The sequence below is a fragment of the Lasioglossum baleicum genome, chromosome 1 (assembly GCF_051020765.1).
Source record: "Lasioglossum baleicum chromosome 1, iyLasBale1, whole genome shotgun sequence".
In the NCBI taxonomy this organism is placed as follows: domain Eukaryota; kingdom Metazoa; phylum Arthropoda; class Insecta; order Hymenoptera; family Halictidae; genus Lasioglossum; species Lasioglossum baleicum.
In genome coordinates, this window is record NC_134929.1 from 7,479,852 (window position 1) to 7,506,342 (window position 26,491).

At 42.9% G+C, this 26,491-nt stretch overlaps 1 protein-coding gene across 5 annotated transcripts in view; it reads left to right on the top strand.

Moving 5' to 3' along the window:
- Positions 1-26,491, top strand: part of LOC143212692 (telomerase-binding protein EST1A) — a 169,694-nt gene that overhangs the window by 81,646 nt on the left and 61,557 nt on the right. For all 5 annotated transcript variants that reach the window (XM_076433782.1, XM_076432154.1, XM_076435479.1 and 2 more), the window contains 3 exons: positions 8,918-9,099; positions 11,178-11,251; positions 18,332-18,444. In XM_076433782.1, the coding sequence (XP_076289897.1) occupies positions 8,918-9,099; positions 11,178-11,251; positions 18,332-18,444 (369 nt within the window). The remainder of the gene's footprint in view (positions 1-8,917; positions 9,100-11,177; positions 11,252-18,331; positions 18,445-26,491) is intronic.

The following is a 26,491-nucleotide window of genomic DNA, read 5'->3' on the forward strand; positions in this document are numbered from 1 at the left end:
TGGCCTCCTGTAAGTGCTGGTTCCATAAAATTTGTGCATTTCCAAGATATCCAGTTGGCCGGCGTTGTTGCGTCCTGTCCGGGTTACATCGTCGCCGGGTTATCGACACGAGCTACCGTTTCATGCGGAATTTATCAGCGCCACGGGGGGAAAGGGATATCGTAATCGGATATCCAACTAGCCGGCTGGCGCCATTTTATTAAATCGTCCTCGCGATCCGCGCCATTCCGACCGGCAAACCAGTTTACGATAACTTCACTCGCGCTCTTGTCCCGCTCTCGGTTCTCTTCCTTTCTTTCCCGCTCCTCGCGCTTTTCCCCCGCGGCCTCTGCAATTCGCGTTCCTTCGGCTTATCTTGGCACGCGGGCCGGAAAAAAGCCGCGTTGTCAAGGACGCCGCGTATTATCTACGCGCGTGCACGATGTGGACGGGGCTTTATGGTTCGTCGAACGTCTCGGTGGACGCTGGTGGCGCCAGGCGCCTTCCACCGACGAGGTTCTTTGCGTGCCGGGACTAGCGATGGCTCCAACTACTATGCGTGCTCGTGAATCATCGGCTCGATCCTTTCACCCTTGCAACGGCCAATCTCTTTTCGCCAAAATGTACCGCGCGAGCCAGAATTCGAGATGTCGCGTGATCCTGCACCCTCGATTTTGGGAATGGTCACGTCAAAATGTTGCACCGAATTGTCCTCGATTGTTAAAACTTAACCATTCTCATAAAAAAGATTAAACCGACTTCGAAAAAACGCACTAAAAAGTATGAAATAATTTCCATTTAATTTATGTGAATACACACGAACTTAAATACCATACAATCTTTTCGAAGGCGGCGCAAAATTGAAAATTTTCGACACTGGAAATTACGAAAATCCTTAAATTCTTCTACAATGCTTTCACATGTTAATGTATCTTCTCTTCCCACCTACTGATTTCCAAGTTCGCCATATTCCAATGAAATCATAATCAGCAACATCTGTCATTTGGAAAATTTTCAATTTTGCGCCGCCTCCGACAAGATTGTATTGTATTTAAGTTCGTGTGTATTCACATCAATTAAATGGAAATTATTTCATACTTTTTAGTGCGTTTTTTAAAGTCGATTTAATTAAGAAAAGAATTTTTTTTATTTCACACTTTTTAGTGGTACGAGCAGAATTTGTAGAACACCGTAGGATGGTTTTTCGGTCTTATTGGTTATTTGCGATAAAAATCGCAAAGAATGAAAAAATGCAAAATTTGTTTGCAAGGGACCAATCAGGAGACATACTCTACAAGATGCAAAAGGTTTCGTTCCAATTGGTCCATCCATCTCGGCGTAATCAGTGAACATACATAGAAAAAAAGGCACATACAGATCGAATTGAGTAACCTCCTCCTTTTTCGAAGTCGGTTAAAAAGGTTGAAATCAATGAAATCAATAATTCTGACTTCATCTATTCTTAATGAAGGCTTTGTGGAACTTGACCATTTTCACAAAAAAGAATCCCGAAGTTTCAAGACTTATTACACTCCACAGTTACGTTCAAATAAATGATTCAAGTCAATAATTCTGACTTTATTTATATTGAAGGAGATGCTTGATGTTGGGGGTTGAAGAAGTCAATTTACGTTATCGCAGTCAATAATTCTGGCTACATTTATATTGAGGGTGGGCTTCATCGAGGGTGTCGGAAAGATCGACCCCTCTTTGCATAAATTGATAGTAGTCCATCGACAATATTTAAATCTTCCACAAAATCATGGACCAAACAGTAAGAATATTCACTTCGAAGAATGATCATTTTGCAACCCCATTCAATGTAATTGCGTGTTCAGCAACTCTTATTCTTGTTCAACAACTGTATCAACGATGCAGTTGGTCCCATCGCTAGCCAGTAGTCGCCTCCACGTTGGGTACAAGAGCCCCCCTCCTCATGGATTGATGCTACTCGTTATTTTATCGGTCGGTTGAAGTATGGAAATCATAAATTTCGGAAGTACTTAAGCGACGAACGGATAGCGTGGCGATAATATCTGCGCGCGAATGTCGTGAATACCGTATTAGCCCGGTAATTCGCGCGATAGCGATAATGATAATGATGATGCTCCCATAATAACTCTCGAGACACTGGCTTCTGTGCGACAGCTTGTTTTCTTATTTGTCAGGGAATTAGTGTCGTTGATCGTCGGACTTGGTTATGCCGCGCCGTGCGCCGTGTTGTCGAGTGATATCTCTATGATGTTTTTATCGAAATGGCTCGCACTCTATGTTACTATACTCATACTTATTCGATTCTATGGGCAATTGCGAATACGAGCGGCGAGATAATTTTTGTTTAATGAGGCCTAACCATTTTAACGACGCGTAAGTCTTGTTATCTAATACAGCATATCTGGACCGTGTTTTCATGCAAATTTCTCTCTTCATAGACTGTTCTACCAGACATCGGAATCGGAATCTTCTTTATTTTACAATTTCTATTTTGTAGATACGGTTTAAGCATTTTATGGACTCCGTAAATTTTCTTAATAACTTACCTTGTTTTCTCTCGTGTGTAATTATTGGACATATTTATGGAAATACATCAATGTACCAGTTTCAGCTTCATAGAATAATTTAAAGAAGAATACAGTTTTTATTTGGCTCCAGTGTCCTGCAATCAATGCGAGCATTGTTTATTTTTCATAAAGATCCGCAGTCTAGTAATTATTATTCCGACTCTTTGCATGACCAGACAAATTTTTCAATCTTTTCAGTATCCAGTCACAACAAAAGTGATTTAGCTTAAAACAGTAGACATATTGAATTAATTTAAGCATATCAGTATATTCCTATTTAATAAAATGATCGAAGATGAAATTCTTAATGCTTTATTCATTTATCTTTCTTTTTCAATAGAATAATATAAATATTTTTGCTTCACTGGTCGAGTCAAGTACATTTACCGAGAAATATTTTACTAAAAGAACGATAGAGCTTTTTGCCAGAAAAGAATGGTTTGTTAGATTCGCGTGCATCCGGGAATTAGGCGCAACCGCACCGTATCCAGATTTGTGCGTACCCGCGTGAGCGATGGCCTGGCGTTTATGCGAAAATTTAGCGTCGTCAGAATAGATCAGAACAGACGGACGCTCCGCAGGAAGTCTTCCTCGGATAATCGCATGACCGAGGCCCATCGTTTCGTTTCGAGGTTCCAGTCGATCAATCTGCACTCGTAACATTTTGTATTCAACGTCACGGTTCTAGCTCGGGACACGATAGGTATCTGGACCGACCACTGTCGGCATCCCTCGCTTGGAATTCTCTCTCCTCCGTTCTTTTCCGTTCCTTCTTCTTCGTCTCCTGTTGCTTATTTCTTGGCTCTCGCGTTCCGTGCTCGCGAACCTGCAACAAGCAAGAAATAATGACTGCACGAATTAGACGTATGAAGAACAGTCGTTTAGAATTGATAATTATCATATTCAACGGCCACTCGGTGTTCGTAGATTATTCACTCGGATCCCGTTCGTCACGTGGAACTCGTCGACGTTTCGAGAGAAATAAGCTTCTAGCATAGTGGGCGGACTTACTCAAATGACATGAATCTTTCAGTGAAAGAGTGCCTAGCCGTAGAAAAGATTTTGTGGAAGGTCTGTAGGAAAAATTTAGGTTTTGTCAATTGTTCGTACAAAGTTAAACGAACATTTATTACGAGACAAATTTCCGTTACATTACATGGAAATGGGTTAACTCTGCGAGCCTTAAAAGCAATTGGTCCGTGTTCTCTTGCAGAGTTGGACATTAATCGATTAAAATTTGAATCAAGATTGATTGATTAATGTGTAAAAAGGTAATAAACTTGTTCCTGATCCCGAATTGATCGAATAATCCATGAAAATTGGGATTTGCGTAAAGATTCTATCGCTCACAAAAGAACAGATTGAAATACAAAATTGAATACCATTCATATCTAGTATGGACTGGCTCGTTATTACCCTGAAGGTGGTCGGAGGTTGTGTTCATCGTTTTTCCCGATCTATTACGACTGAATGGGTCTCCCCTAATCCAAGAACCCGAGTGACACCAGTCTAATGATAGCGTTGCGATAGGCAGCCGGTATAAGCGAGGATGTACGACAGGTGTCTCCTTTCGAAAAGCGTGTCTTGCAAGGAGAAAAAGTAACCGGCACGATGCTCGGCGATCGAAATCGAGCTGTCCCGGTGGCTGTTGGACAGGAAGCCCTCAGAAGTAGCCGGCGAATATGACAGGCACGTCGCAAGCCAGCTTCAGCCATCTGAACGGCGAACGAGCGTTCGTGCGTGAAGATCCAGCGAAGGTCGTGACGAAATTCCCGGCGTTCCCGCGTTACACGTCGTTCGCGGACGTAGGTGTGAACAACACTTTACTTCGCGCAGCCCACCGGCAATTTGCTGGATTTACGATTTAACTTTCGTCCACGACGCGACGATCTCGCGCGGGACGATCTTCCACTTCAAAGCTGACGATCTTCCTCTTCAAAGCTACCGTTCTCACGGCTGATGATGTTGATGTTGAACAAGCGATCCTGTGATCAACACTGAATCCTAGACCAAGTGGTTGATGGTTCATATCGCACCTGAGTGGATTCTGCGGATTTATGTTGCGAGAACGAGGAAGAAACATAATGAGTGAGAGGCAAAATGTATGAAGTGAATTTGGTTGAACGAGATAAAGAAATGAGGGAGCGTTTTGTTTGGAAAATTTGTCAGTTGTTTCATTAAATATATGGTTCGTTTATGAACACTGATAATTCCATCCACTTCTTCAATTTCTTCATTGATCTCAAAGAAAATTGCTGCACTTTCATAAAAACGTCCGGACGCGTTCGCCGGATTAATTTTGAGGAGCACAAATGAATTCGTACGCTTAATATTCACGTTTACGTTCCCGAATAACGTTCGTACGATATAGTATTCGAGTAAGGATGCTGTGCAGTTCGCGGGATAGTTGACGGGTCGATCGATCGGCCCGTAAAAATGCAAATTCCCAGCAAAGAGCCCGCGGGCTTTCAATTAGTTTCTCGGCGCAGTGCCGATCGCAACGCGGCCAGCCAAATGCGATTCTCCCATCGAATTCCGGAGCGTCGCCCGCGATTCCCAACGGTCTGCGTCCCGTTCGCGGAGGGCCATTAATTCGACAATGAAAGACTTCATCCGCGGCGACACAGCGAATTAAGCGTCTCCCGCGGAAATTCATTATCGGCGGGCACAACGAGTCAGAAACTCAGCCGTCGGAATCGATGCTAATGGAATTATCCGAGGCAGGCCGACTAACTCGATTCCCGTCCGTTTTCGCAAGGGTAATCGCGTTAGTATCGGTTCTGGAAACAGCAAGGCTGACCTCGCCCTCCCGAATTTCATTAAACGGCACACGACGCAGCGCGACACGACGAGACGCGACGCTCCCGGAGTTTTCACGGCGGCAGACTGTGTCCTCGCGTTCAGTTCAGTTCGTTAGGAAAGAAGGGTACACCTTGCCGGGTGACTGCCTTTTCCAGCCTCATTGACAACCCCGTTTCCATCCCCTATTCAACCATCAATCGAATTACCCTGCAAACTGTTGCAGGCTTTCGGCTCGTGTCTCGTTTCTCGCCGCTTTCGTTTCCTAGCGATGCTGTATGCAACTGTTTAGGCTTTCACCGATTCGGATGCATGTGTTTTTAACCCTTTGCACTCGAAGCAATTTGTATTCCAAAATCAAGATATTTGTGTTTCAACTCAGATAATTTTTGTTCTATGTAATCTTTTTTACATTGTGCACATCAAATTAAACCTGTTTCCCGATATAAATGTTCAGCTTTTTACAATTTATAGAATACAGACAAACTTAATAATGTTAAAACTGTTTTGAATAATGAAATGGCAATTTTTAGTGGCGCCGCAGACTCGCCATTCGAGTGCAAAGGCTTAATACTTTATTTTTCACTCCAAAAATCAACAGCTGAGGATCTCTCAATAGATTGTAATTTCATTCATAATTTAAGCAAATCAAATTAATGTAGTGTAACAGCTCGTCTTCTGAAATTATTATTTAAAAGAAAATTACTGAGCTTCTTTAACGTTCCCTGATGCTACTGTTAAAATCGATATTAATCGTTAGATATTACAAATTAAAAAAGACCGGTCCTATAAAATAGATAATAGTACAATGAAGTTGAAAGACCCGCTGCAATACAAATTATAGATCGTTTAGTAAATGAACTAGGCAGAAAGATGCATTGGTGGCGAGTCGTTTAGCAGGTGGAGTAACAAAGTCTCTATTTCAGTTAGGGGTTAAACGCGAGGGGTTAAGCAAGTTCCTCCCCGAAGAAGCCAATTATCGCATCCCCGACAAAGGTCAGTCGGCAATTAAACCCTGGCCATTCTCTGATCGACGGTATCCGCAATTAATTGCCGGCCCGTCAAAATGCTAGAGCCAGCGTGGCGGTATGGCGAAGAGTATTCTTTCTCTCCTGTGCGCGATTGAAGGCGATAAGGAAAGGTCTATTGGTTGCCACGCTGACAGTTAGAAACGCAGAAACTCGCCACTTTGACGGTGAATGAAACCACGGGGAACAGGGTAAAAGGTGGTGGAAGAGCTGGCCGGAGATAGAGGGAGTCGAAGAAGGAAGTTGACGTACGATACGCGTAATTTTCGCTAATGATCGCATTGGCAATTTGTTCAGGGGGCCTTTCTATAAATCTTCCCTAACTAATTACCCTTTACAATCCCAACCCTCGCAAGGAGACCACACGGGCATTCGAGCGAACCTCGCAGTTAAACGCTAATTATTATCCTCGTCCGCGATAAATTAAACTGCCAGACGCCATGGTATCGTCGAGTGGGTCTCGCGTGTGGCGCACGTTGCCCTACGCCACGGGGATATATGGAATATTCGCTTGTTTGCCCTTGCCTTATTCAATTTGCTGACCGTAAGCGACTGTGCTCCCCATTTGCCGCCATCTTTGTTCCTCCGCATCTCCGTCCTGGCTCACTCGGCTCTATGGGACCCCATCACCACGCCTGAATCGCGCGAGACTCTTTTGTGTTAGCTAAACTAGTATCGACATTGCGAAACTGTCACTCCCAAATTGGATAGTGCAGAATAAGACACGTTCACCTTCTTGGTTTTAATTATTTTCTCGTGAAATATTTACTAATACATTCCTGACACCTTCCTGATCGAAACGAGTCCAAGCACGATACAATTCCGAGCATACGAAAAAATGGCGACACAATTTAACGGGTACACCCTGTATAAAGATAAAAATCTTTATTTCGATAAACTTTCGAGGCCAGCCAACAAGAAATGTGTTCGAACACGGTACGAGGAACATTTCGGTCCTCAAATGTTCATAAAAATGCAACATAAAATCGTTCTGTTTTGAAGATAGCTTCACGGACCACGTTTCAAGCAGAACCCGTTTAAAATTTCCGCAGCTCTGCGAATCCCTGGCTGAAATTCCGTGGTAGCTTACGGTCTGATCAATAATGAACGTCGTCAATGGATGGTTCACCGTGGTCAGAGGAGCTCAGGGGCCAAGGCAGTCGCGGTATCCTAGATGAAAGGTGCCGCACAATGTCGCCTTCGTAAAGTAGTTAGGCTTCTCCCCGCTCGTTTCGCCGATCAACTGCACGGTTTCTGTTAGTCTCGTTCCCAACTCCGTACGATAGGAACGACGTTAAAATGTTGGCTATGCCGATTACCCGCGATGGATATACGAGATAATGAAAAGCCTCGTCTTCCTCGGACGGGGATGCGCTTCCGCGTCTCGTCGCCTCTTTCCCCTCCACCCTTTTTCTGTTTATCCACCTGGCGCTCCTCTCGCAGGCCAAACCATTCCAGAGTTCGGCCTTAATCGTACGGTAGCAGCCGATTTCTTCAAAACCAGAAGTTCTACTGTGCCACAATTGCATGGAATCATGCGACAATCGCAACCCGTACCCCGCGTTTACCGCCCTGTGGCATCGTCAACATTCACATTGATTTTTATTATTACCACGCTTATAATAGCTTGCCGAGTTGTTGTTGTTGTATGCGTCAAATCTTGTTATAGAATTTTAAACCACTTCCCGATGAACTAGAGACTTGAAACTTTAAACATAGCTCAGAACTGGATGACAATGCAATATTAAAAAACAAATTTACGACGCTCGGTAGTACGTCATCGCGTTCAGCGATCCCCACTCCGCGCGACAACGCTCCCTACTCCACTAGGCGTTGCCACTCCGACTCATCTCCACTCCACTGACCCATTTCGCACCGAAGGAGCTTTATTTATAGTCACTAATGTCTAAAAAAATTATTTTCTCCTTTTTATTGCATTTTAACATAAGCGTGGTTTTAAAAAAGTTTTTTTATATATTTTTTTTATGTTAAGAGGCACTGGTTTTATGAATTTAAAATTTTTGACAAAACATGCTGTTCTATTGACCCTCTTATCACTTGAATGGTTTAAAAATGTAAAGTACACATGTGCAAAAATTAATCGACATTCCAGCACAGAAAATTAAGTGATAAAGACCCAATTATTATATTACATCCAATTTCAGTTAAATTATTAAAATATTGCATCTATTGCACACAAGATTCTACGACTAATTAGATCAAATGAAGATACTAATCAAGCAGAAGTAAATATTGTGTTGTACCTACACTTATCGAAGTAAAGAAAACTCCAAAAGACTGACTTTCACCTTAGAAGACTTGTAACAAGTTCTGGTAGCGCGCGTCCTCTCAGATCATCACCGAAACGAGCGAATTGCAGCATTCGGTTAGGTTCAAGTAGCATAGGAGGGTTTGCGTTGCATCAAATTGCGAATTCCCAGCAGAAAGTATAGAATTCCGCGCGGTAGTAAGCCTAACTGTTTAGTAGCAAGCGTTGAAATGTCGCATTCGTGTCGCTAACGGTTCGATTTTTCCCTCTGTTTGTTTCAGATGCCCAAATGGAGCAGGGGTACCGGTCCGAGGTCCAAGAAAGGGCACTGGTCGTATCCTTGCAGATGTTCAATCTGATTTTAGAACGTGGCGTGTCCTTGCTCAAGTCTCAGTTGGACAGCGGCGAAGAGTCGAGGATGGTTGTTAGCGAGGACATGCAAGTCCTTTTACCAGCTATCAAGGTATTTCCGTTATCTATGGCATATCTAATGGGACCCCCCTATCAAGATCTCCTTTTTCCGAGAAACTTTCACCGTACCGGGAAAAACCGCGTCATTTTAATTGCGCGCGGGCTAATCGATCGCGGAATCTCAAAATATTAAACTGTCGAAAGGTTCCGCGGTCTTTCGTGGCCAATTCATCAAAATTAGCTATTTCAACTGGCAAAAATTTGATCTTCACACGTAACACTCACGACAGTGGACTAAGTCAAAATTAAAAAAAGAAAGACTTCATCAGTAAATTAATTCTACTTATTAATATTTTAAAGAAAACATTTGAATTAATTTATAATATAGTTATTTATGATATAGTTTCCATTATTTTTAACAACTTCGTGTCTCCCAATGACTCACTAGCAACACGTGTCTTTCATTTACAAGCCAAATTGTAAATTTTGTAAAAAAAATTATTTAAAATACGACAGAACTTTCCTTCCAATCTAATAATTTCTAAAAGAATACGGTTCAGTAGGATAGTAAGTGGAGCGCTTGAAATGAAACCTAAAATTGATCGCACCCTGCAAATATCGACAATTCGGAATCAGTCGAATCAGTCAAAAAATGATTTACCCTGACGGAAACGGATTGCATTCGAGCTTCCGTTTGGATTCGCGATATTTCATGAAACTCGATCGGATCGTCATGGGCCTCGTCATCGCCATAATCCCATCGCGCTCGCTCGCCTAACCGGCCGAGAATTTATGAAGCATCGCGCTCGGTTCGCACCCACGCAAGGTCTGCCGGTGGCCGTTGTCAAGTCCCGGGCCCTGGTCCGTTCGTGTCTCGACTTATTATGCAACCCAGCGTTCGCGATTAATGCACCTATCGCACGTAAGCTATGCACGCACGCTCTATCGATAAAGGTCAGCCTATGACAAGCTATTGGAATCGCGGCGGCGTCATCGGCTCTTCCTGGTTTCGGCTCGTGCGGAGTCGTCGCGGATTGTTCTCGCGTCTCACAATGATGCGCAGACACAGTTTCCGACTGTTCAACAGTGTTGAGTCGGTCCAGAAATTTTCTTAACCCTTTGCACTCGAATGGCGAGTCTGAGACGCCACTAAAAATTGCCGTACCATTATTCAAAACAGTTTTAACATTATTTGTCTGTATTCTATAAATTTGTATAAGAAAACATGTTCAATTTGACGTGAACAATGTAGAAAAGATTACATAGAACAAAATTGATCTGGGTTGGAACAATTATCATGATATTGGAATTCAAATTGCTTCGAGTGCAAAGGGTTAACATCTCCATACATCATTTCTGTTTCATTGGCACGCTTTTCACAAATTTTTCTCATAAATATGGAACCCATCATCACACTGCGGATCTTTATGCATTTATGAAAAGATTGGTTGAATGAAATATTTATAAAACAGTAAAAGATTAGAAAAATGTCATTAGGGGATAAAATCAATTTTTGTTTCACTTCTGCTTTCCTCAATGCAGAACATTTTTATTTTCAATAAAGATCCGCAGTTTACTCAACATTGAACCACGTCATTGAACTCGTCTTGGCATGAGCTACAACTCTATGAAGTTTAAAATATATTTGCATTAACAAACATTAATGGTAATTTTACTGAATATTGATTTTGAGGAAACGTTCATTTGGGAAATGAATTTTTCCCACGTCCACGATTTTATGGGATAATAGATTTGAAGAAAGATCGATGGTCTTTTATAAACGATCAGCCGCAGACTGATGATGACGTTTAAAATTTTGTGAATCGTATGGTATGCGGTGTATTCAGCAACAGAATCGCCAGAGCCAAGTGGACATTCCTCGAATAGTGCGATAGGTATCGAAACCACAACCTGGCCATGGGAATAATAGCGAGTTTTGCTCTTGTCCTACGCGTGACCATTAATATTGCCGATAATGTAGACGCGATACGAGACGGCAGAAGTACGATTCACTTTCCAAAGATAGATGAACGTTGTCTGCGGAAAATAAAATGTCTCCTAGCCTTTCTATAAATAGGAACTCTCATTCCAGCCGGGGCTATCGTTCATCCTTGGAACTTTTTGTTCTAGATCTGGTGCGATTGGATGCTCTGCCATAGCACCGTTTGGAACCCGCCGCCATCTTGTACGGACTACAGAGTAGGGTAAGTTCTATAACATAGTTGCTAACATATTTTCAATTTGCTGCGATCTCCACTCGATCAAGGATCCAACCGTGTTCAAATCAACAATATTTATATTATATGTAAATAACAATTAACTTTATTATTCCAAATAAATTCGTTTAGACTTGCTCAAATGATAAATAATTATTCTTGCGTTTTATTTGAATATCCGAGTAACAAATAATTTATTGTTTAAATTTCTATTTAAATAAATTTATTTATTGCCCAACACTGTGTGTGGTGTCCACAGTAGTATCTCTAAAAGTCTTCACAAAGTAGAATAATGGAAAACATTCAACTTTCATATAAAAATATTACACGTTTTTGTTCGAAAAGAATAATTTCTGGTTCGAAAGGATAAGAGTTGCCATTCGAGCAACCGCTCCCCGGATTAAGCGTGCTTTATTGAATTGTTCGAAGGAAACGTGATCGCACAATCTTGTCGAGCGATTCTCTAGGTGTTTAGGTGTCGCATTCGGTATGTTGCGGCAATAGGGGATTTTTCGGTAATCCTTGGCGGTTGGGTAAACCCTCCTATCCTGGTAGAAGAAATGAATTTTCCCGGGCGCAGACCCTGCACACGCGGTCGCGTATATTAGGATCAAGGAGTAGCAAGGGGGTTGGGAGAAAGAATGCTCGATATCTCGAACTCCTGTGATCCTGCGGTTTTGCGGTCTGCGGTTGGAATCTGGCTCTTAACTCCGACGTCCGGTCGGTAACTGTGCGCGATGCATACACTCGCCAGCAGATTACGCTACGGCCACAAATTATTCATTGAAAGAATTTCTTTTTTCTCAACCCTCCCGCAGGCGATAATTCTGCATCCTTCGACTTCATTCATCCCCGGGATTCGGGCCAAAATACCGACGTACTTGATCAAGTTTCGTATCACTGATTTTTAGACTGCAAATTTTTATGCAGAATAAATATTGCATTCATAGACCCACATAAACATTTTTTTTTTTAACACGTTCACTGTTAAATTAAGTCTAAAAATTCTATAATTTCAACAGCACAAATTAAGACTGAATCGACCACTACGCGTCGAATAACAGGTTTCAGATTTTTCATTTTCCAAATTTTGAAATGATAAAGATGCTTCAAGATGTGATTACTAGACTGCGGATCTTTATGCAAGATAGATATATTTTGTAACGAGATTGTGGGCAGCAGGAGTGAATTTGGTTCAACATGTATTATGATAAAAATCATACAAAATCTACACAAGTACGGTCGTATAATTTTTTTCCAGGCAACTCATACCAGTCACTTTTAATAAACACTGTGTGCCACTTGCTCGCGCCACTAGACATCGAGAAAGAGTTAAAAAATAACCAAATTATTCATCGATCCCCTACACACAACAGCGTATAAATACAAAAATGATGGTATATAAAATTTTTCATGAACACCACAACTTAAACATTGTGACTCCCACCCATACTTACTGGACTAAAGGGTTAAAAGATGAACAAATTATTCATCGATCCACCTGATACAAAAGCGTCGCCGGCCCCGGCACGACGCAGGATCACGTTGTCTCCTCTCGCGAGTATGCCCGTCTCAATCCCAGGAACAATTAGGCGGTTTACACGGGAAATTTCGCGTGTTATCGGCTCGATAAATCACGGGGACGCCGGCGTCGCGTCGCATCCTATAAGAGTCCTCTAGCAAACGTTCTCCAGCTAGGTCTCGCGCGGCATAGAAGACCGTCGAGCATCGCGGGTGATGTCTCTAGCAGGGACTCCGAACTTTCTCAGCCTGAGAAATTGATGCCCGGGCGAGAATTAATAGTCCAACACAACAGTCATAATTCAAAACACCTGAAGTGTCAACCTGAATTAATAGTGGCGCGCAGCTGCGACAGAACCGAACGTTCCTTGTTGCTCGGGCTCTCTCGCGGCTGCCGCGCGAGCAAACCCGCCAACTCCACAAATCTCTCTCTCTCTCTTTCTCTGTCTCGTTCTCTCTGTCCGGGGCTCTCCTCGGAGATTAATCGGTTCGACAAAAGCGGGCGTGGATCGTGAAAAAACTGGACGGTAGGTGGAAAGAGGCTGGAAGAGGATCGAGCCGCGGTGAAACCATCCGACGACGTTTGCACGCACGTTCTTCGTCAAATTAGAAGCCGTTCGTTCCCCGGCCGATAATTGCGCGGGATGGGCTAGGTAAGGATCGACGAAGAAGTCGGCCCGCAGGAGTCTCTCGCCGCGAACCTCTGCGTGACTGTAGATCGAGTTTTGATACGATACAGCGGTTGACCGTGACCCGCGTCACACTTCCACCGCTGCGCTTCTTCCAAGCCGCGCTTTGGTCATACCACCTCCAGCGAAATTCAGGCTAACTTCACCGGACGACCCGATGTTTTAGGGTTATTTTTCGTGTTCTAGCTGGAGGAACAGGCTGGGTTATGACGCGCGAGCTGTGATAGGACGTTAGACGTATTTGATCCTTCGGAACGATGCCTGATTTGATTGGCGATTGTGCGATCGATGCTGTGTGATGTTATGCATCTTGTAATCTGTTGGTGATACAGACATTTTGATATTTTTCAGTAGACAATTCTCCAGCCTTAGTTCATTTTTTAAAAATTGAATTCAGAGGTGAAACGAATATTTCGTAAGAATCGACTGCCTCTACAAAGAAATAGGCATTCATTATTTCAGATACTCTGTGAAACGTGTCCATTAAGGAATGAAGTTTGTCCAATGCACTTTGTGCATCTACAGTTGCAATGAATCGGTGATCGTTTCAATAGATGACTATAAGAACTGATATTACGTGAGCCATCACTTCTTCAACATCTTACATTACCCTTTCAAGCATAGAAATTTATATTAATTCGCCATTGGTTACTCTACAAAGTCGCTCTATTCAGGAAACAGTTTTTTCCCCAGTTGCTAATTGAACACATTGTTGTACACATTGAAAATGAACACAGACAGAGAACCTCAAGATTTACAATAATGCAATTTCGTATCTCATCTACTCAATTTTGCTATAAATGCATAAAGATGCACAGAGATGTCTAGTAATAACAAATGGAAACAATGCCATCTCCACACGAGAAACGAAATTACTTTCCGAACGACCTAATATAATTTGGTGGAGTGTATGGCAAAGGTGCCAACGAATATCTCGAAACGGAAGAGTCGGACGGGGGGGTAGGAATGCGCACGGTCTCGCAGCGCGCATTGGCCGAACCACGCGTTGAAGTCACTGGCTCACGAACCTGTTCCGTTCTCGAAACGTCGAGAGTGTGGGAGTGACTCATCGAAATAAAAGCATCCGGTCGTGGTGTGCGACGGCGATGCAAAACCACAGGGATGTTCGAGGAATGGTCGATCAACGTGTAATTATCTTCTTACGGTCTTCTCGATGATTGACAAAGGAGCCGTGGCCGCGGGAATCGCTGGAAAAGATCGACTGGTCTCGCTAACGACGCTCGAAAACGGAGGAACGAGCCTCCTTTAGGAACGTCAACGCGGAATAAAAGATATCCGAGTCACTCGCCGCCGTACTAGACCCTGTATGGGATCCTGAAAAATTCTGGAAGGCCAATTTCAGTGACTAAATTTAAGCACAGCCGTGGGAGTCGTCATTGAACGTCGCTGAAACTGATCTATCCTTTCTTGGAGCTGCCAGCTGATCTGTCGCGATCCATTCGAAGAAATAACTAGAGCAGAATCATTATGAAACAAGCACGAATCCAATAAAATTACAGCGTGCCAGATTTACGAAGAACCAACAGAAACATTTTCCGAAATGGAAACCAATTTTTACATTCTCTTTTTCTTTATTTCTATCTCTGTCGGCTTGTTCGGTTCTTTTGGATCGATGCATTTTATTTATTCGCTTAGTCTCCTCTATATTGAATTATTTTATAGTTCGATTCATTCGGTTTTGTATCATTTTTCTCATTTTGTGGATCTGAAATTGATATAACACCTAATACAACACTTAAATGTTTAGTAATTGACTAGACACCAACATATTTAATAGTATAGCAATTTTTAGTGGTGGATACTCCGAGTTAAGGATGAATTCATCGAATGAAGTAGTTGAAAAATAAGCTGGCTGATGTTTCTCATTGAATCCTGCCGCGCGCTGATAGCAAGCTTGTTTGAACGGATGAAACTATTATGAGCGAGTGCGGAGTTGATTTATGCTATTAAGGGATTCCGAGAAGGTAAAACAGGTAGAAAAGAATTTTCTCGTCGGCTCCCACGGGACGCCGAAGGGTCGAATGGATTGCCGAAGCCCGTCGGAAGAGGGGTAGACAATGGCGGTCCTTAGAAGCGCGTATTTTCGTCGAATATTCGAGCGAAAGATCGAAGACAACGATTTTTGTCCGGCATCGCCCCACCGCCAGCGGCGAGCTCTCTCGGCACCGAATATCGATCCGCTGGATCTTTCTAACGAGACAGAAGAAAAAGAGGATCTCGCGGTAAGGCGAAAAGAGAGAAAATGGTCGTGGTTGCCCGACTGATGCAATCTATCGTCCATTAAACGAGTTTCAAGGCCCCTTTAGTCCCGTAACTGCGAGGAACGAGCGCGATCGAACACCTCTTTGCGCAACCAGCTCGCACAGGGGCCCTGGCTATCCGGCTGGATGAGTTAATTATTGTTGCTCGTTAGCGATTAACAATTATGCGAGCGCGAGCGTCGCCTTGGCAAGGACGCGGCAACATAACGCCGCGCCGCACCAGTCTGCATGATAGCGCAGCATCTCCTACCCCGATCATGCTCAACTACGCGAATAGAACAGTCTTTATTTATAGAAGACACGATCGCCGATTAATCTGCTGTTGATCGCGAATTCTTCGATCACTGTCCGCCCTCCTACCCCTTCCCCCCCTCTCTCTCGTTTTCACATATTTTTATCACGTGGAGGATAGCAGGTTGGCTCTATCAGGCGCCGCTCGTGCCCGGGACCGTATAATTGCGATCAATCAATCAATCACCTTCGCGGAATCCTCTTTTTCCACAGTTCTTTTTCGATGCGGCTGCTGTTCTGCCTCTGGCGACGCCGTTGGCTTGTACGCGATACTATTCTTCATTCCCGACGACCTTTTTTCATCGAGTGATGTATTAACTTTGCCAGATTTGCTTATTCCCGTGGTTCTGTTCTCTCTTGATTGGCTGTCGAAACAAACGAGCGTCTACGAATATGGACGATGCCCAAGTATGGTGGTACGCCTTTCCGCGGATTTTTTCCCATTATTTTTACATGTTCTACCTTTGTTCTTTCAAGCCGAACAATAAATCCCACAGCCACACGAACACGACTTAATTGCTTGCAACTGGACTACTGATTTTTGTCATAATCCTTGCTCTATCCGCTAATCAATTAATATTCTGAGTGTACGACTCGGAATCTACTGGACTCGTGATGGCAAACGTGAAGCGTGTAAACGTCACTCAAATCTAACACAAACGAAACTCGCAGGCTTCTTCGCAACATCTTAATTAAATTACATTTATAGTGTATGCATTTTGCTAGATGTTACCGATACAGTAAATCCTCGACTTAAGGGGGTCATGTATAAAAATGGATGTAAGGTATGCTTTCATATTTTGCTAATTCAAATTTATGATCCCAATGGGCAGGGAGACGATCACTTGGCCTAGCGACGAATGTCCCTTTAAACTTCGTTTGGCTTAAGGCACGCACACGATCATGTCTTTCTCATCGACAGGGTCGTGTGGACTGTAGTAGTAGACTTTTGTCTATACGTATAACAGTGGACGTGTTAAAAATATTTAAGGACATCGATGTATCAGTTTCAGTTCAATGGGATATTTAAAAGAAGGACACAATTTTTATTTGGCTCCTGTGTCTTGCAATCAATGCAAACATTTTTTATTTTGCATAAAGATCCGCAGTCTAGTTATAAACTATTTTGCGGAAAGTTTCCTTTACAAATGTCCACCGATCCATTTTTATACACCCTGCACAAGTATACACATATGATAGACGAGGGTTCAGCACCGTCATCAAATTTGATTTTACACCTTCCCAAGGCAGCTGACACAGGGTCCGGTTTCTTTTTGATCACACCTCGTATATAAGACGTGTGCCGACGCTGTTTATCCTGCCGGCCACTTCCGTGTTACTGTAAATCCAAAGTCGTCCGTTTAATTATTTTCACCGCGATGAATGGCAGCGCGCGCGGGGGATCATTTTCCAAGCTATCGATCATTCGATGGTATCGTTGGCTCGCGCGCTCGCCCGCGCACACGCTCTTCGCAGCCCCCGAGGCGGCGATAAAGAACTGCAAAGAAAATCGCACGACGCGTTCGACCGGCGATTAATCGATCCGCGTCATGAAAGGTCATTCGTTAATTGCGCGCGGTTCCATTCGTTTAATCGGCGAGGACTGTTTGCGTGTAAATTATTGCCGGCCGTTCTGACGCCTTATTGAAAACTGACATCCTCGGGCTGATACTCTCGAGGCAGTTACAGCTACTCAAAAGAGTCTCCGTACAAGTCTCAACACTTTGATTGTCAAACTAACAACCATAAAATCAAGGTGTAAAATCCAAGTTTTCGAAGTTAATTGCTAGGAACAGAAGTTACATACAAATGTATTTCTGCTCTTAATAATTTCTCTGTATCAAAAATAATCCAAGACATTCAAATGCAAAGAATCTAGCGACGGGTATCAATCCCAGAAATTCCCACAAAATCAAAGTAATTTAACAGTAACTATGCCACAATCGGTTAGTGTTACATTTTTATCGATAATTATTGAAAATTCTAATCGAGCACGCGTCATAAAAATTGCGAGAAGTCTAAATAAATTCGGTCTCGTCATTTTTATGAAACGACGTGTACCAGTCACATTTTCTTGAGCACTCGCTATCGATTATAGCTTGACTCGCATCTGAATCATTCAGGCAGCTCGCTGAAGCAAAGAGCAATATTTATTGTGCGAGGGAAGAGCCATTCGCGGTTGGATCCTTCCGGTTTCTGATTTCGCGATCCCGGCTGATAGTTGAACGGCTGGGGCGATGGGAGTTCGATTCGTTCCGTGGAGATAACGTCAGTTTTCGTTGCAGCCCTGCTGGAGACGCCTGGAGCAGGCTGGCCACTATGGTGAACCTGTTGGATAAGGTGTGCTACTCGAATACGATTTTGATCCAGGCCAAGGACGCGGAGGGACGCGAGGACGGTGAGTTTTTAGCGCAATTTAGCGCAGTTTCGGCATCAGTGTTATCATTAGGTGCATAACTTTATAAATTCCTTGAAACGATTTCTATAGAGGATGTTCCTTCTCTGACGAACGTCCTTCCGCCTGGCTAAGCTATAATACATTTTGAATATCACTGAATGACACTAAAGGTGAGCGCATACTAGATGGTCGCGGGAAGGCCGCGGATCGTTTCGAGAAGGCAGGGGCCTTGGAGGAAGGGAGCAAGGAGTCCATGCGGCAACAAATCTCTAGCAGGTAGACGGAGAGCAAAGCTCCGCGGCCTTCTCGAGACCCTCTAGTATGCGCTCACCCTAAATTGACCATTAATTTATGTAAAGGAATAGCAGGGTCGTGGAAGGATGTGAAACGTAAAGGTACTAGCATTCGAGAGATTTAGAGCGATAGAGTCAATGTCCAGTTTATTTAAAACTTAAAGCTAACCTATTTAAACTAAAGAAACCCGACACCACTTAACACTAACCGAACGCAAAGAAAAAGAACTAGAACTAAGAGAAAACGAAAGATAATTAGAATGACGAAAAGAAGGACAGCAGAGAAGGCACAAGAAGCGCAAGGGCTTTGATCTTTTGAGGTTGCGAAGTGTAGCTCAAGCAAAGCTATATTTTTAACAAAGATTAATCGCCCAAGCAAAGCGGTAGTTTTAAACGCAAAGTGTTAAGTGTTAAGTGACCTTGGAATAAAAAAGTATTATAGGTCGGCGAATTCGTCTCGGGCTAGGCTAGACGCTTACGTAAACAGAAACATACAGTTCCGTTTAAAGAAAACAAACAAAGGTCACCTTGAAACCTCTGAAGCACCACCACACCACCACCATAACAATAGATGACCATCAGAAATGGACAATATAACGTTTGTTTGAGGCATCTTCCTCTTCACTGCCAACAGATACGTTTATTCGTTCCGTTTCTCATGACTCATCGAGCAGGTCTAAAATATAAATTCATATAATACATATACGCGCTTTATCAAAGCCAGCTCTCGCAAGAAATTCACACGACGGGCCGGCGCAAGCCTAACAGCCTGTAGATTGCCCTGATTTTCACGGTCTCGGCTGAGACCACTTCATCGCCGCTTGAATCCGTCACTGGTTCTCTCTGCGCAGACCCATGCCAGAGCCTTCCTCGGCAACTTGTCATTTCGACGTTAACCACCATTACTGGCAATTCTGTTGCGTTCCTCCTCGAATAAAAGAAGAATCATCGCGCAGGTACATTCTCGTTTGCGAGCGTTCGCAAAGGCGGTAGCAAACGGTCACACGAGTCCTGTAAATCGTTTCGATCGCGATTACCAGCGCAGACGGTCCTCACGATCGCACGATTCATCCGTAGCGGATCGCGACGGGCAGTCGATCATCGTGAACGAGCATCGTAGAAACGTTTGTTGCGCGAGCTCAGCACGAGTAATCGAATGTAAGTCGATTAGTAATCATAGTAATCCGCCGTCGATCCCAGACGTGCATACCGATCTAGAGATCTACACCCCCATCACAAACGGTAGCACGTATAGTGACTCGCAAACTATTCGAACACTACAATCGCGATTTTTGAAGGTTCGTTGACGTTCAGTATTTGTGTTATCATACAATATACGCAAAAAGGACACCGATATTCACCGGTCCGGATAATCGAGGCTCCACTAAATCGTCAATTGCGTGAACAACTGTGCACTGAAGTATGTCATGTTTGGTACCATTTTAGTCAGAAAAATGCCACGAGTATGCTGCGAAAGTTTCATAAAGAAATAATTGGAATGAAGAAAGTTAATGCATTTGTTGCTGAATCTTTTTAGTACACCGAAGAATGTTAGCATATTTTACGAAGACGAAAATATCCATGGATTTTCGTGCAGAAAACAAGCGCCGCGCGGCGCTGTGCATGATCGAGAGGACTGGACTAATCACTGTAATCGAGCCCCAGAGAGATGATCGATTTGCCGTTAGGCGGTGGTCGGTCCTCGGGGATGCAAAGTCCAAGGAACATTTCTCCCGCGGGATGTTGCGGCCGGCTTGGCTCATTAATGCATAATCGGGATGCGCCGGGACGCGCCTAAAGTGAACGCGACGGTCGTACTCTTATTTCAGATTCCGCGATTTTAATGAGACGTTCGGGACGGAGTTTACTGTAACTGCGTAATGACGCGGCTCCGGGCGCATTGTAAATACAGAGTGGTTCGAAAGTCCGGAATCGGTTCGAAGGAAATGGTTTCCAATTGCAGTTTAATGTACATAATGTAATGTATAATGTTACTGCAGACAATTTATATTTTGCATTAAAATCTAGTAATCATTAACTGTGGATATTAACAATGTTTTTAAAGCGAAAATGACTTTCATCGGCGTGAACAAATTGTTGAAGACGTAGGATTTGAATTTACATCGAATCAATCAAGTTTTAAATGGAATTTTTAATTTAAGCACACCGCGAGCAACATTATCATCGCAACTTGATACTTACGGTGCCATCTTCAGATTGAGCACCCTGTATGTGCATATACAGGGTGTCCCATCTGAAGTTTCGCATGCAATTATGCCTTACACCGTTTTGAAGGTCGTTTTCCACGATTTCAAGGTGACCTCTATTCTCCTTTTGTGCTGAACTATTTACTTTTGTTTAAATAGGTGTGCAGCCCGATTTCCATAATGAAGTTTTATTAGACCCTTCAAGTTACCATACAAAAGCCAACCACAATAAATTTCTTGGTTCACGTCTCATAAAGGGGCCCTTAGACGATCAATAATATTGTCAATGTAGGTTGACAATAATATTGCAGCTCCCGAATTAAGAATGAATGAATTAATTGACCCCTGCTAAACGGTCAATATGCCCTTTCAATGCGCCTCGACAATATTATTGATCGCCTTTAAAATAAATTATACACTTGGAATTCATGCACTTCTACTATAATATTCAACAGCCAATTCAACTATTCACGGTTGTGACCTAATAATTCTGCAGACTATATTAGTATGTCTAGATCAGAAGGCTTCGTTAGATTCGTATTGAAAAATCGGACGTTCCACGCGCAACAACGTAACATATCATCGAGTAACGTAGCTCCGGCGGGGTAATAGTGTCACCGTAATAATTCTCGATCAAACAATACCTGAGCGGACGTTAATTACAAGCTGTCCGGCAGCCGGCTGCCGTAATTCCTGTGCAAATATCCCAGGCAGCCGGGACGCGCGCGACGATCCCCCGCGATAAACAGCCTTCTCTGGGATATATCCTTCTCCCCACCCGATCCTGGACCAGTCCTCAATCGAAAAACTTAAGTTCCTCGAACGGTGAAGCCTCTGGCCGTCTGTTGACCCGTGGATAGCCGCCGGTTACGTAACGGTGAATCCGTTCTTCGATGTGACCACTGCAGTGCCATACGCTCGGGCCGGAGCCGTTTACAAGTCGCCAGCCAATGGTCTTGCAGCCTGCACCATGAGCCACACCGACGGTGTGTGTGCTACTGTGCCCTCTGCACTCGATCTCTTTGTCCCTTTCTGCTTGCATCCTATGAATACTGAAATTGCCGCCCCGGCTATCCTAGGCCTGGCTCATTTGCGCGGAATCGCGACCGACTCGCGACCAGTCCACGCGAAGAGCATCATTGCTACCGTTGCACGCCGCTAACAAGTCCTTTATTGTTTAATTCTAACGAGAGTGATGCTTTTGTCGATCTGTTCAAAGCCTTATACATTATTTTTTTACGTATTTTTAAACGTTGTTCTTTTAGATTAATGTTGGTCCTCTTCTGGATCCCAATGGAAACAGGTATTTGTTTGGATTTTATTGTTTAATTCTAACGAGATTGATGCTTTCTACCATCTCCTGCCAGTCAACGATAGATCTGTTGAAATTATTATGCATTATTTTTGTTACACGTATTTTTAAACGTGGCTCTTTGAGAACAATGTTGGTCCTCCTCTGGGTCCTAATGGAAACAGGTATTTGTTTGGACTTTATTGTTTAATTTTAACGAGATTGATGCTTTTGATGATCCCCTCCCAGTCAAGGATAGATCTGTTCGAATTATTATGTGTTACTTTTGTTACGTATTTTTAAACGTGGTTCTTTGAGAACAATGTTGGTCTTCTTCTGGGTCCTAATGTGAACAGGATTTGTTCGGACTAGTACGATCCAACCAAACCATTTTTTTTGGAACATATTCGTTATCATAATTTTGTTGTTAACATTGTATTTCGCTTAATATTATCTTCATAGAAAGTATGATATATAGAAACATGAAGTATGTTCTACGAGTAAGAATGTCGATCGCTTTCCAGAGTAAATCTTTACCTGAACTGCGAACGCTGCTACGTAAATGTTCAAACAAGACCATTTAAGACTTGTGATTTAATGGATCAACAACACGGTCGGCCTTGTTTCGTCGACATATTAAATGATGAATTATGTACTGTTATCGTGTACAAACCTGTCTGAAAAGTAAGTATAACAAGATCAAGGACGCGGCTCGAAACTAGAACAGGCATTACCAGCTGCGTGGGTCCGTTAGGATAGATCTAGTTCTTAGTCAAAGGACTCGGCGACACGAACAGTACTACTCCAATAACAAAAAGAACGACAATGAGTAGATGCAATAAGTAAAATATTAAACAGTATTTGAAATATTTGTTTCGGCAAATAATGCCCACCTCTGATCGGACATCTCACATGCGACGACCTAATATAATTTCAATAATTGCGAAGTATTCGAAGTGAGCAATTAAGGTCGCGTTCACAAGCCAAGTTCGCAAAAACAAATGATTAACGGATCGAAATTAATTATCCGACGGCGGCAAAAATATTTGACGTATCGTTCCCATTTTTCTTGGTCGCACTTAAAATTCAGCTTGCCGTGCACGTGACCGATCGTGGACCAATCTGTTTCCTCTGAATGGAAGCTAAATGAGACGAGGAGAGGCAAAGTAAATGAAAAAAGTATCGAAATGCTAAGCAGCGGGAATGTCCGGCTCGGAGCGATCGTGCGCACGCGAGAACGCAGCGAGCGATACGATTCGAAAAAGGAACCGAGACAGTAACGGTACCTCCGGGTAACGTGTGCCGTAATGCCAATTTGTTGGCTCCGACGGTTCTGGCGTTTGCTACTCTGTTCTCTGTTCGTTGTCCTCGTCGATCCTCCTACCAGATTTATCCTTACGCACGAGCGAGAACACGATGCACTCTCACAATGGTAAATTGAACAAAAGGGCGCCGGGGGGAACGGCCGAAGAGGCTGCCGAACGTGCTCGAGGAACAATCTTTTATTGCAAAGATCAACAGAGGATCTCTTTTTTTTCCTTTCCATTTCTTTCTTGCCGCCTTTTGCCTCTTGGTGCGCCATTTTTACGGGATGCTTCAGTCCAATTGATTCAAAAAAGAAAAGACAGATTCGAAGTACTACAAACTTCCTCAAGTAATACAAAAATCTGTAGTTCGTAAACAAATTCGAAACTAAATGCTCATGAAGTACATCACGTCTCGCTTTAAATTCGTCGATTTATAATTAGCAGTCCAGCAATTAGACTGGGCGCTGACAGACTCTAATTAAAATTATACACGTGTCTTTTGCACTGTGTTCATTTGATACTAAGGGGCCAGATTCAATTCGTGAAATGAGAAGCGGATGAGGGTTAATGAGTCCAGTGTGCCGAGATAGTCTATTACTCGGTGGTACATGAAAAATCAGCTCGCAGTCAGAATTATAATACAATATCTTGATTTATGCTTCCAATTGTAACGAAAGGCCCGAAGGGACACCGTATCCTTCTTAGCTGGGATTAGAATTGAAGAGGGAACGATCCTGTTGCCCCGTCTACCGATTTCAAATCTGTGTCGGCGACCGACCGCCATTAATATTCGCGAGCGTTGCGCGAATCGCTTTACAACGCCAGGATACATTTATCGCGAATATTACACGAAGTTCAGGGTCACTACGGCCGGGAACTCGCGTGGAACGTGAGGAGGGTCGTGTTAAGCTTCGTATCGACTTGGGAGCTTCACTCGGAACTGTGTGTACGTGCCTTGATTTCCTGTTGCATAATTAAAACACGAAGTACGATTCGGTAACTCGACAATTGATTTCAAACATTCGCTATTTAATTAGCGTTGAATCGGCTTTTGGATATTAAAAGTGCATGAATTCGAAGTACATCATTTATTTTATGAGACGTGAACTAAGAAATTCGTTGTGGTTGGCTTTTTATGGGATCTTGAGGGGTCTAACCAAATTTTACAAATTTGATATAGTAACAAAAGAAATAATTGTGAAATCTGTGCGGCGCACAGTGGGACCTTTCGTCCAAATCGGAGACAAAATCAAACAACTTTCGATAGAAATGAGATAGAGCGATGAAATTTTTTTAAAATTAAAGCTGAAACTTTGCAGAATATGGGAAAAATAGGGAGATTATGGTAAGAACGTTTTTTAACGTTGAGAAAATTCGTTAAACTTGCACAATTTCAAGAAAATTGTAGTTTTGCTGTACTTCATTTCCCGTAGATTTTTTCACGCTGATTTCAAATCTAGTCTCAAAATTTGTCTACGACCTCAGGATATTGCAAAATCGATTTCTTGAAATTCTATGTTTAACGAATTTTCTCAAGGTTAAAAAACAGTCGTACCATAATCTCCCTATTTTTCCCATATTCTGCAAAGTTTCAGCTTTAATTAAAAAAAAATTTCATCGCTCTACCTCATTTCTATCGAAAGTTCTTTGATTTTGAATCGAGTTTCGACCAAAGTGTCCACTGTGCGGCGCAGATCGCGTGGAGACGCAGCTTTAGCAGGATCAGCGTCCGAGGTCCGCGATTGATCATCCGGAGGACTTCGCGCGAGGTAGATTAAGTCCCGGTTCGTCCCCGCCGTGGGTAAAGAAATATAGAAACCTAATCGCGCTCTCTATTTCGCATGCACGTGTTGTTAATGCGAATTCCGAATCGGTGTCGTGGCGATCGCGTTAAACCGGCGTCGGTTAACGATCGTTGTGCTCGTGACGCGATACCCGAGATCCTTGCCCGCGGTCACGTAATCCTGCTTTTCTTTTAACGCTCCCCGCATTAACTATCGATTAAACATTACAGAGTAAATATTAGCTCGACGCGGCGCAACAAAAAGAATCGCGCGAGACTCTTCGTAAACCTGCTTCCTCGATCATATATGTATACAGCAAGAAGTTACGAGCGACTTCTATTATTTCTTTTCGACCGAGCCTGTTTATGCTCGAATATAGTCATTTGTATACTTCGGTGAATAATTCGCTGTTTATATCGAGAACCTCTCGTTTTCTCAATTTTCACATGAGAAACGAGCACACTTTTAATTTATGTGAAGGAGAAACATGTATATTGCTTTGTGTATTATTACAATGCATATCCTACAGCTATGGAACGACAGAATGGAATTTTATTTCGGTCTACAGGAAATCAATAGTTTTGTAAATTTAAATTTTATGTGAAAAATCTCATTTACGAATAATGAAATCTATTCTCAGAATTCCAGTAAATTTTTTGCATGTCATTTCGTAAACCAATGCTTCTAATTGATTATAAAAAAGTCAGGTCGTTTGGTACAATTATAAAAAAGTTATTCACTCCTTTCACTCACTGTATATGTATAATTCTAGAGTTAAAATGGTTGGAAAGAAAACGATAAACAACGCGACAAAAATATTTCGAAACTGAGCAAACACCAAATCGTATTTGCAACATGATGTTCCTGATTAGGCTGGAACGCGAAGTGATAGTTTTGCGATGTTTTCTTAACAAGTGAAACCTCGTAGAGCACGCAATCATTTTCTTGGTGTTCGCTTTGATCCCGAACAGCTCTCACTTATCTGTTGGTCGTTTATTGAATGCATTCGCACGATCAGCATCCCCGGTCACAGTCGATCGATCTTCCTTGTCAGTGAAGCTCATCGATCGTGCAACTATGTCATCGGACAAGTTGAATGTGGTCGATTCTCGTTTATCCGTTCCCGGGACCGGGACTAACCGGAACGCCCTGCCACTCCCCGGTA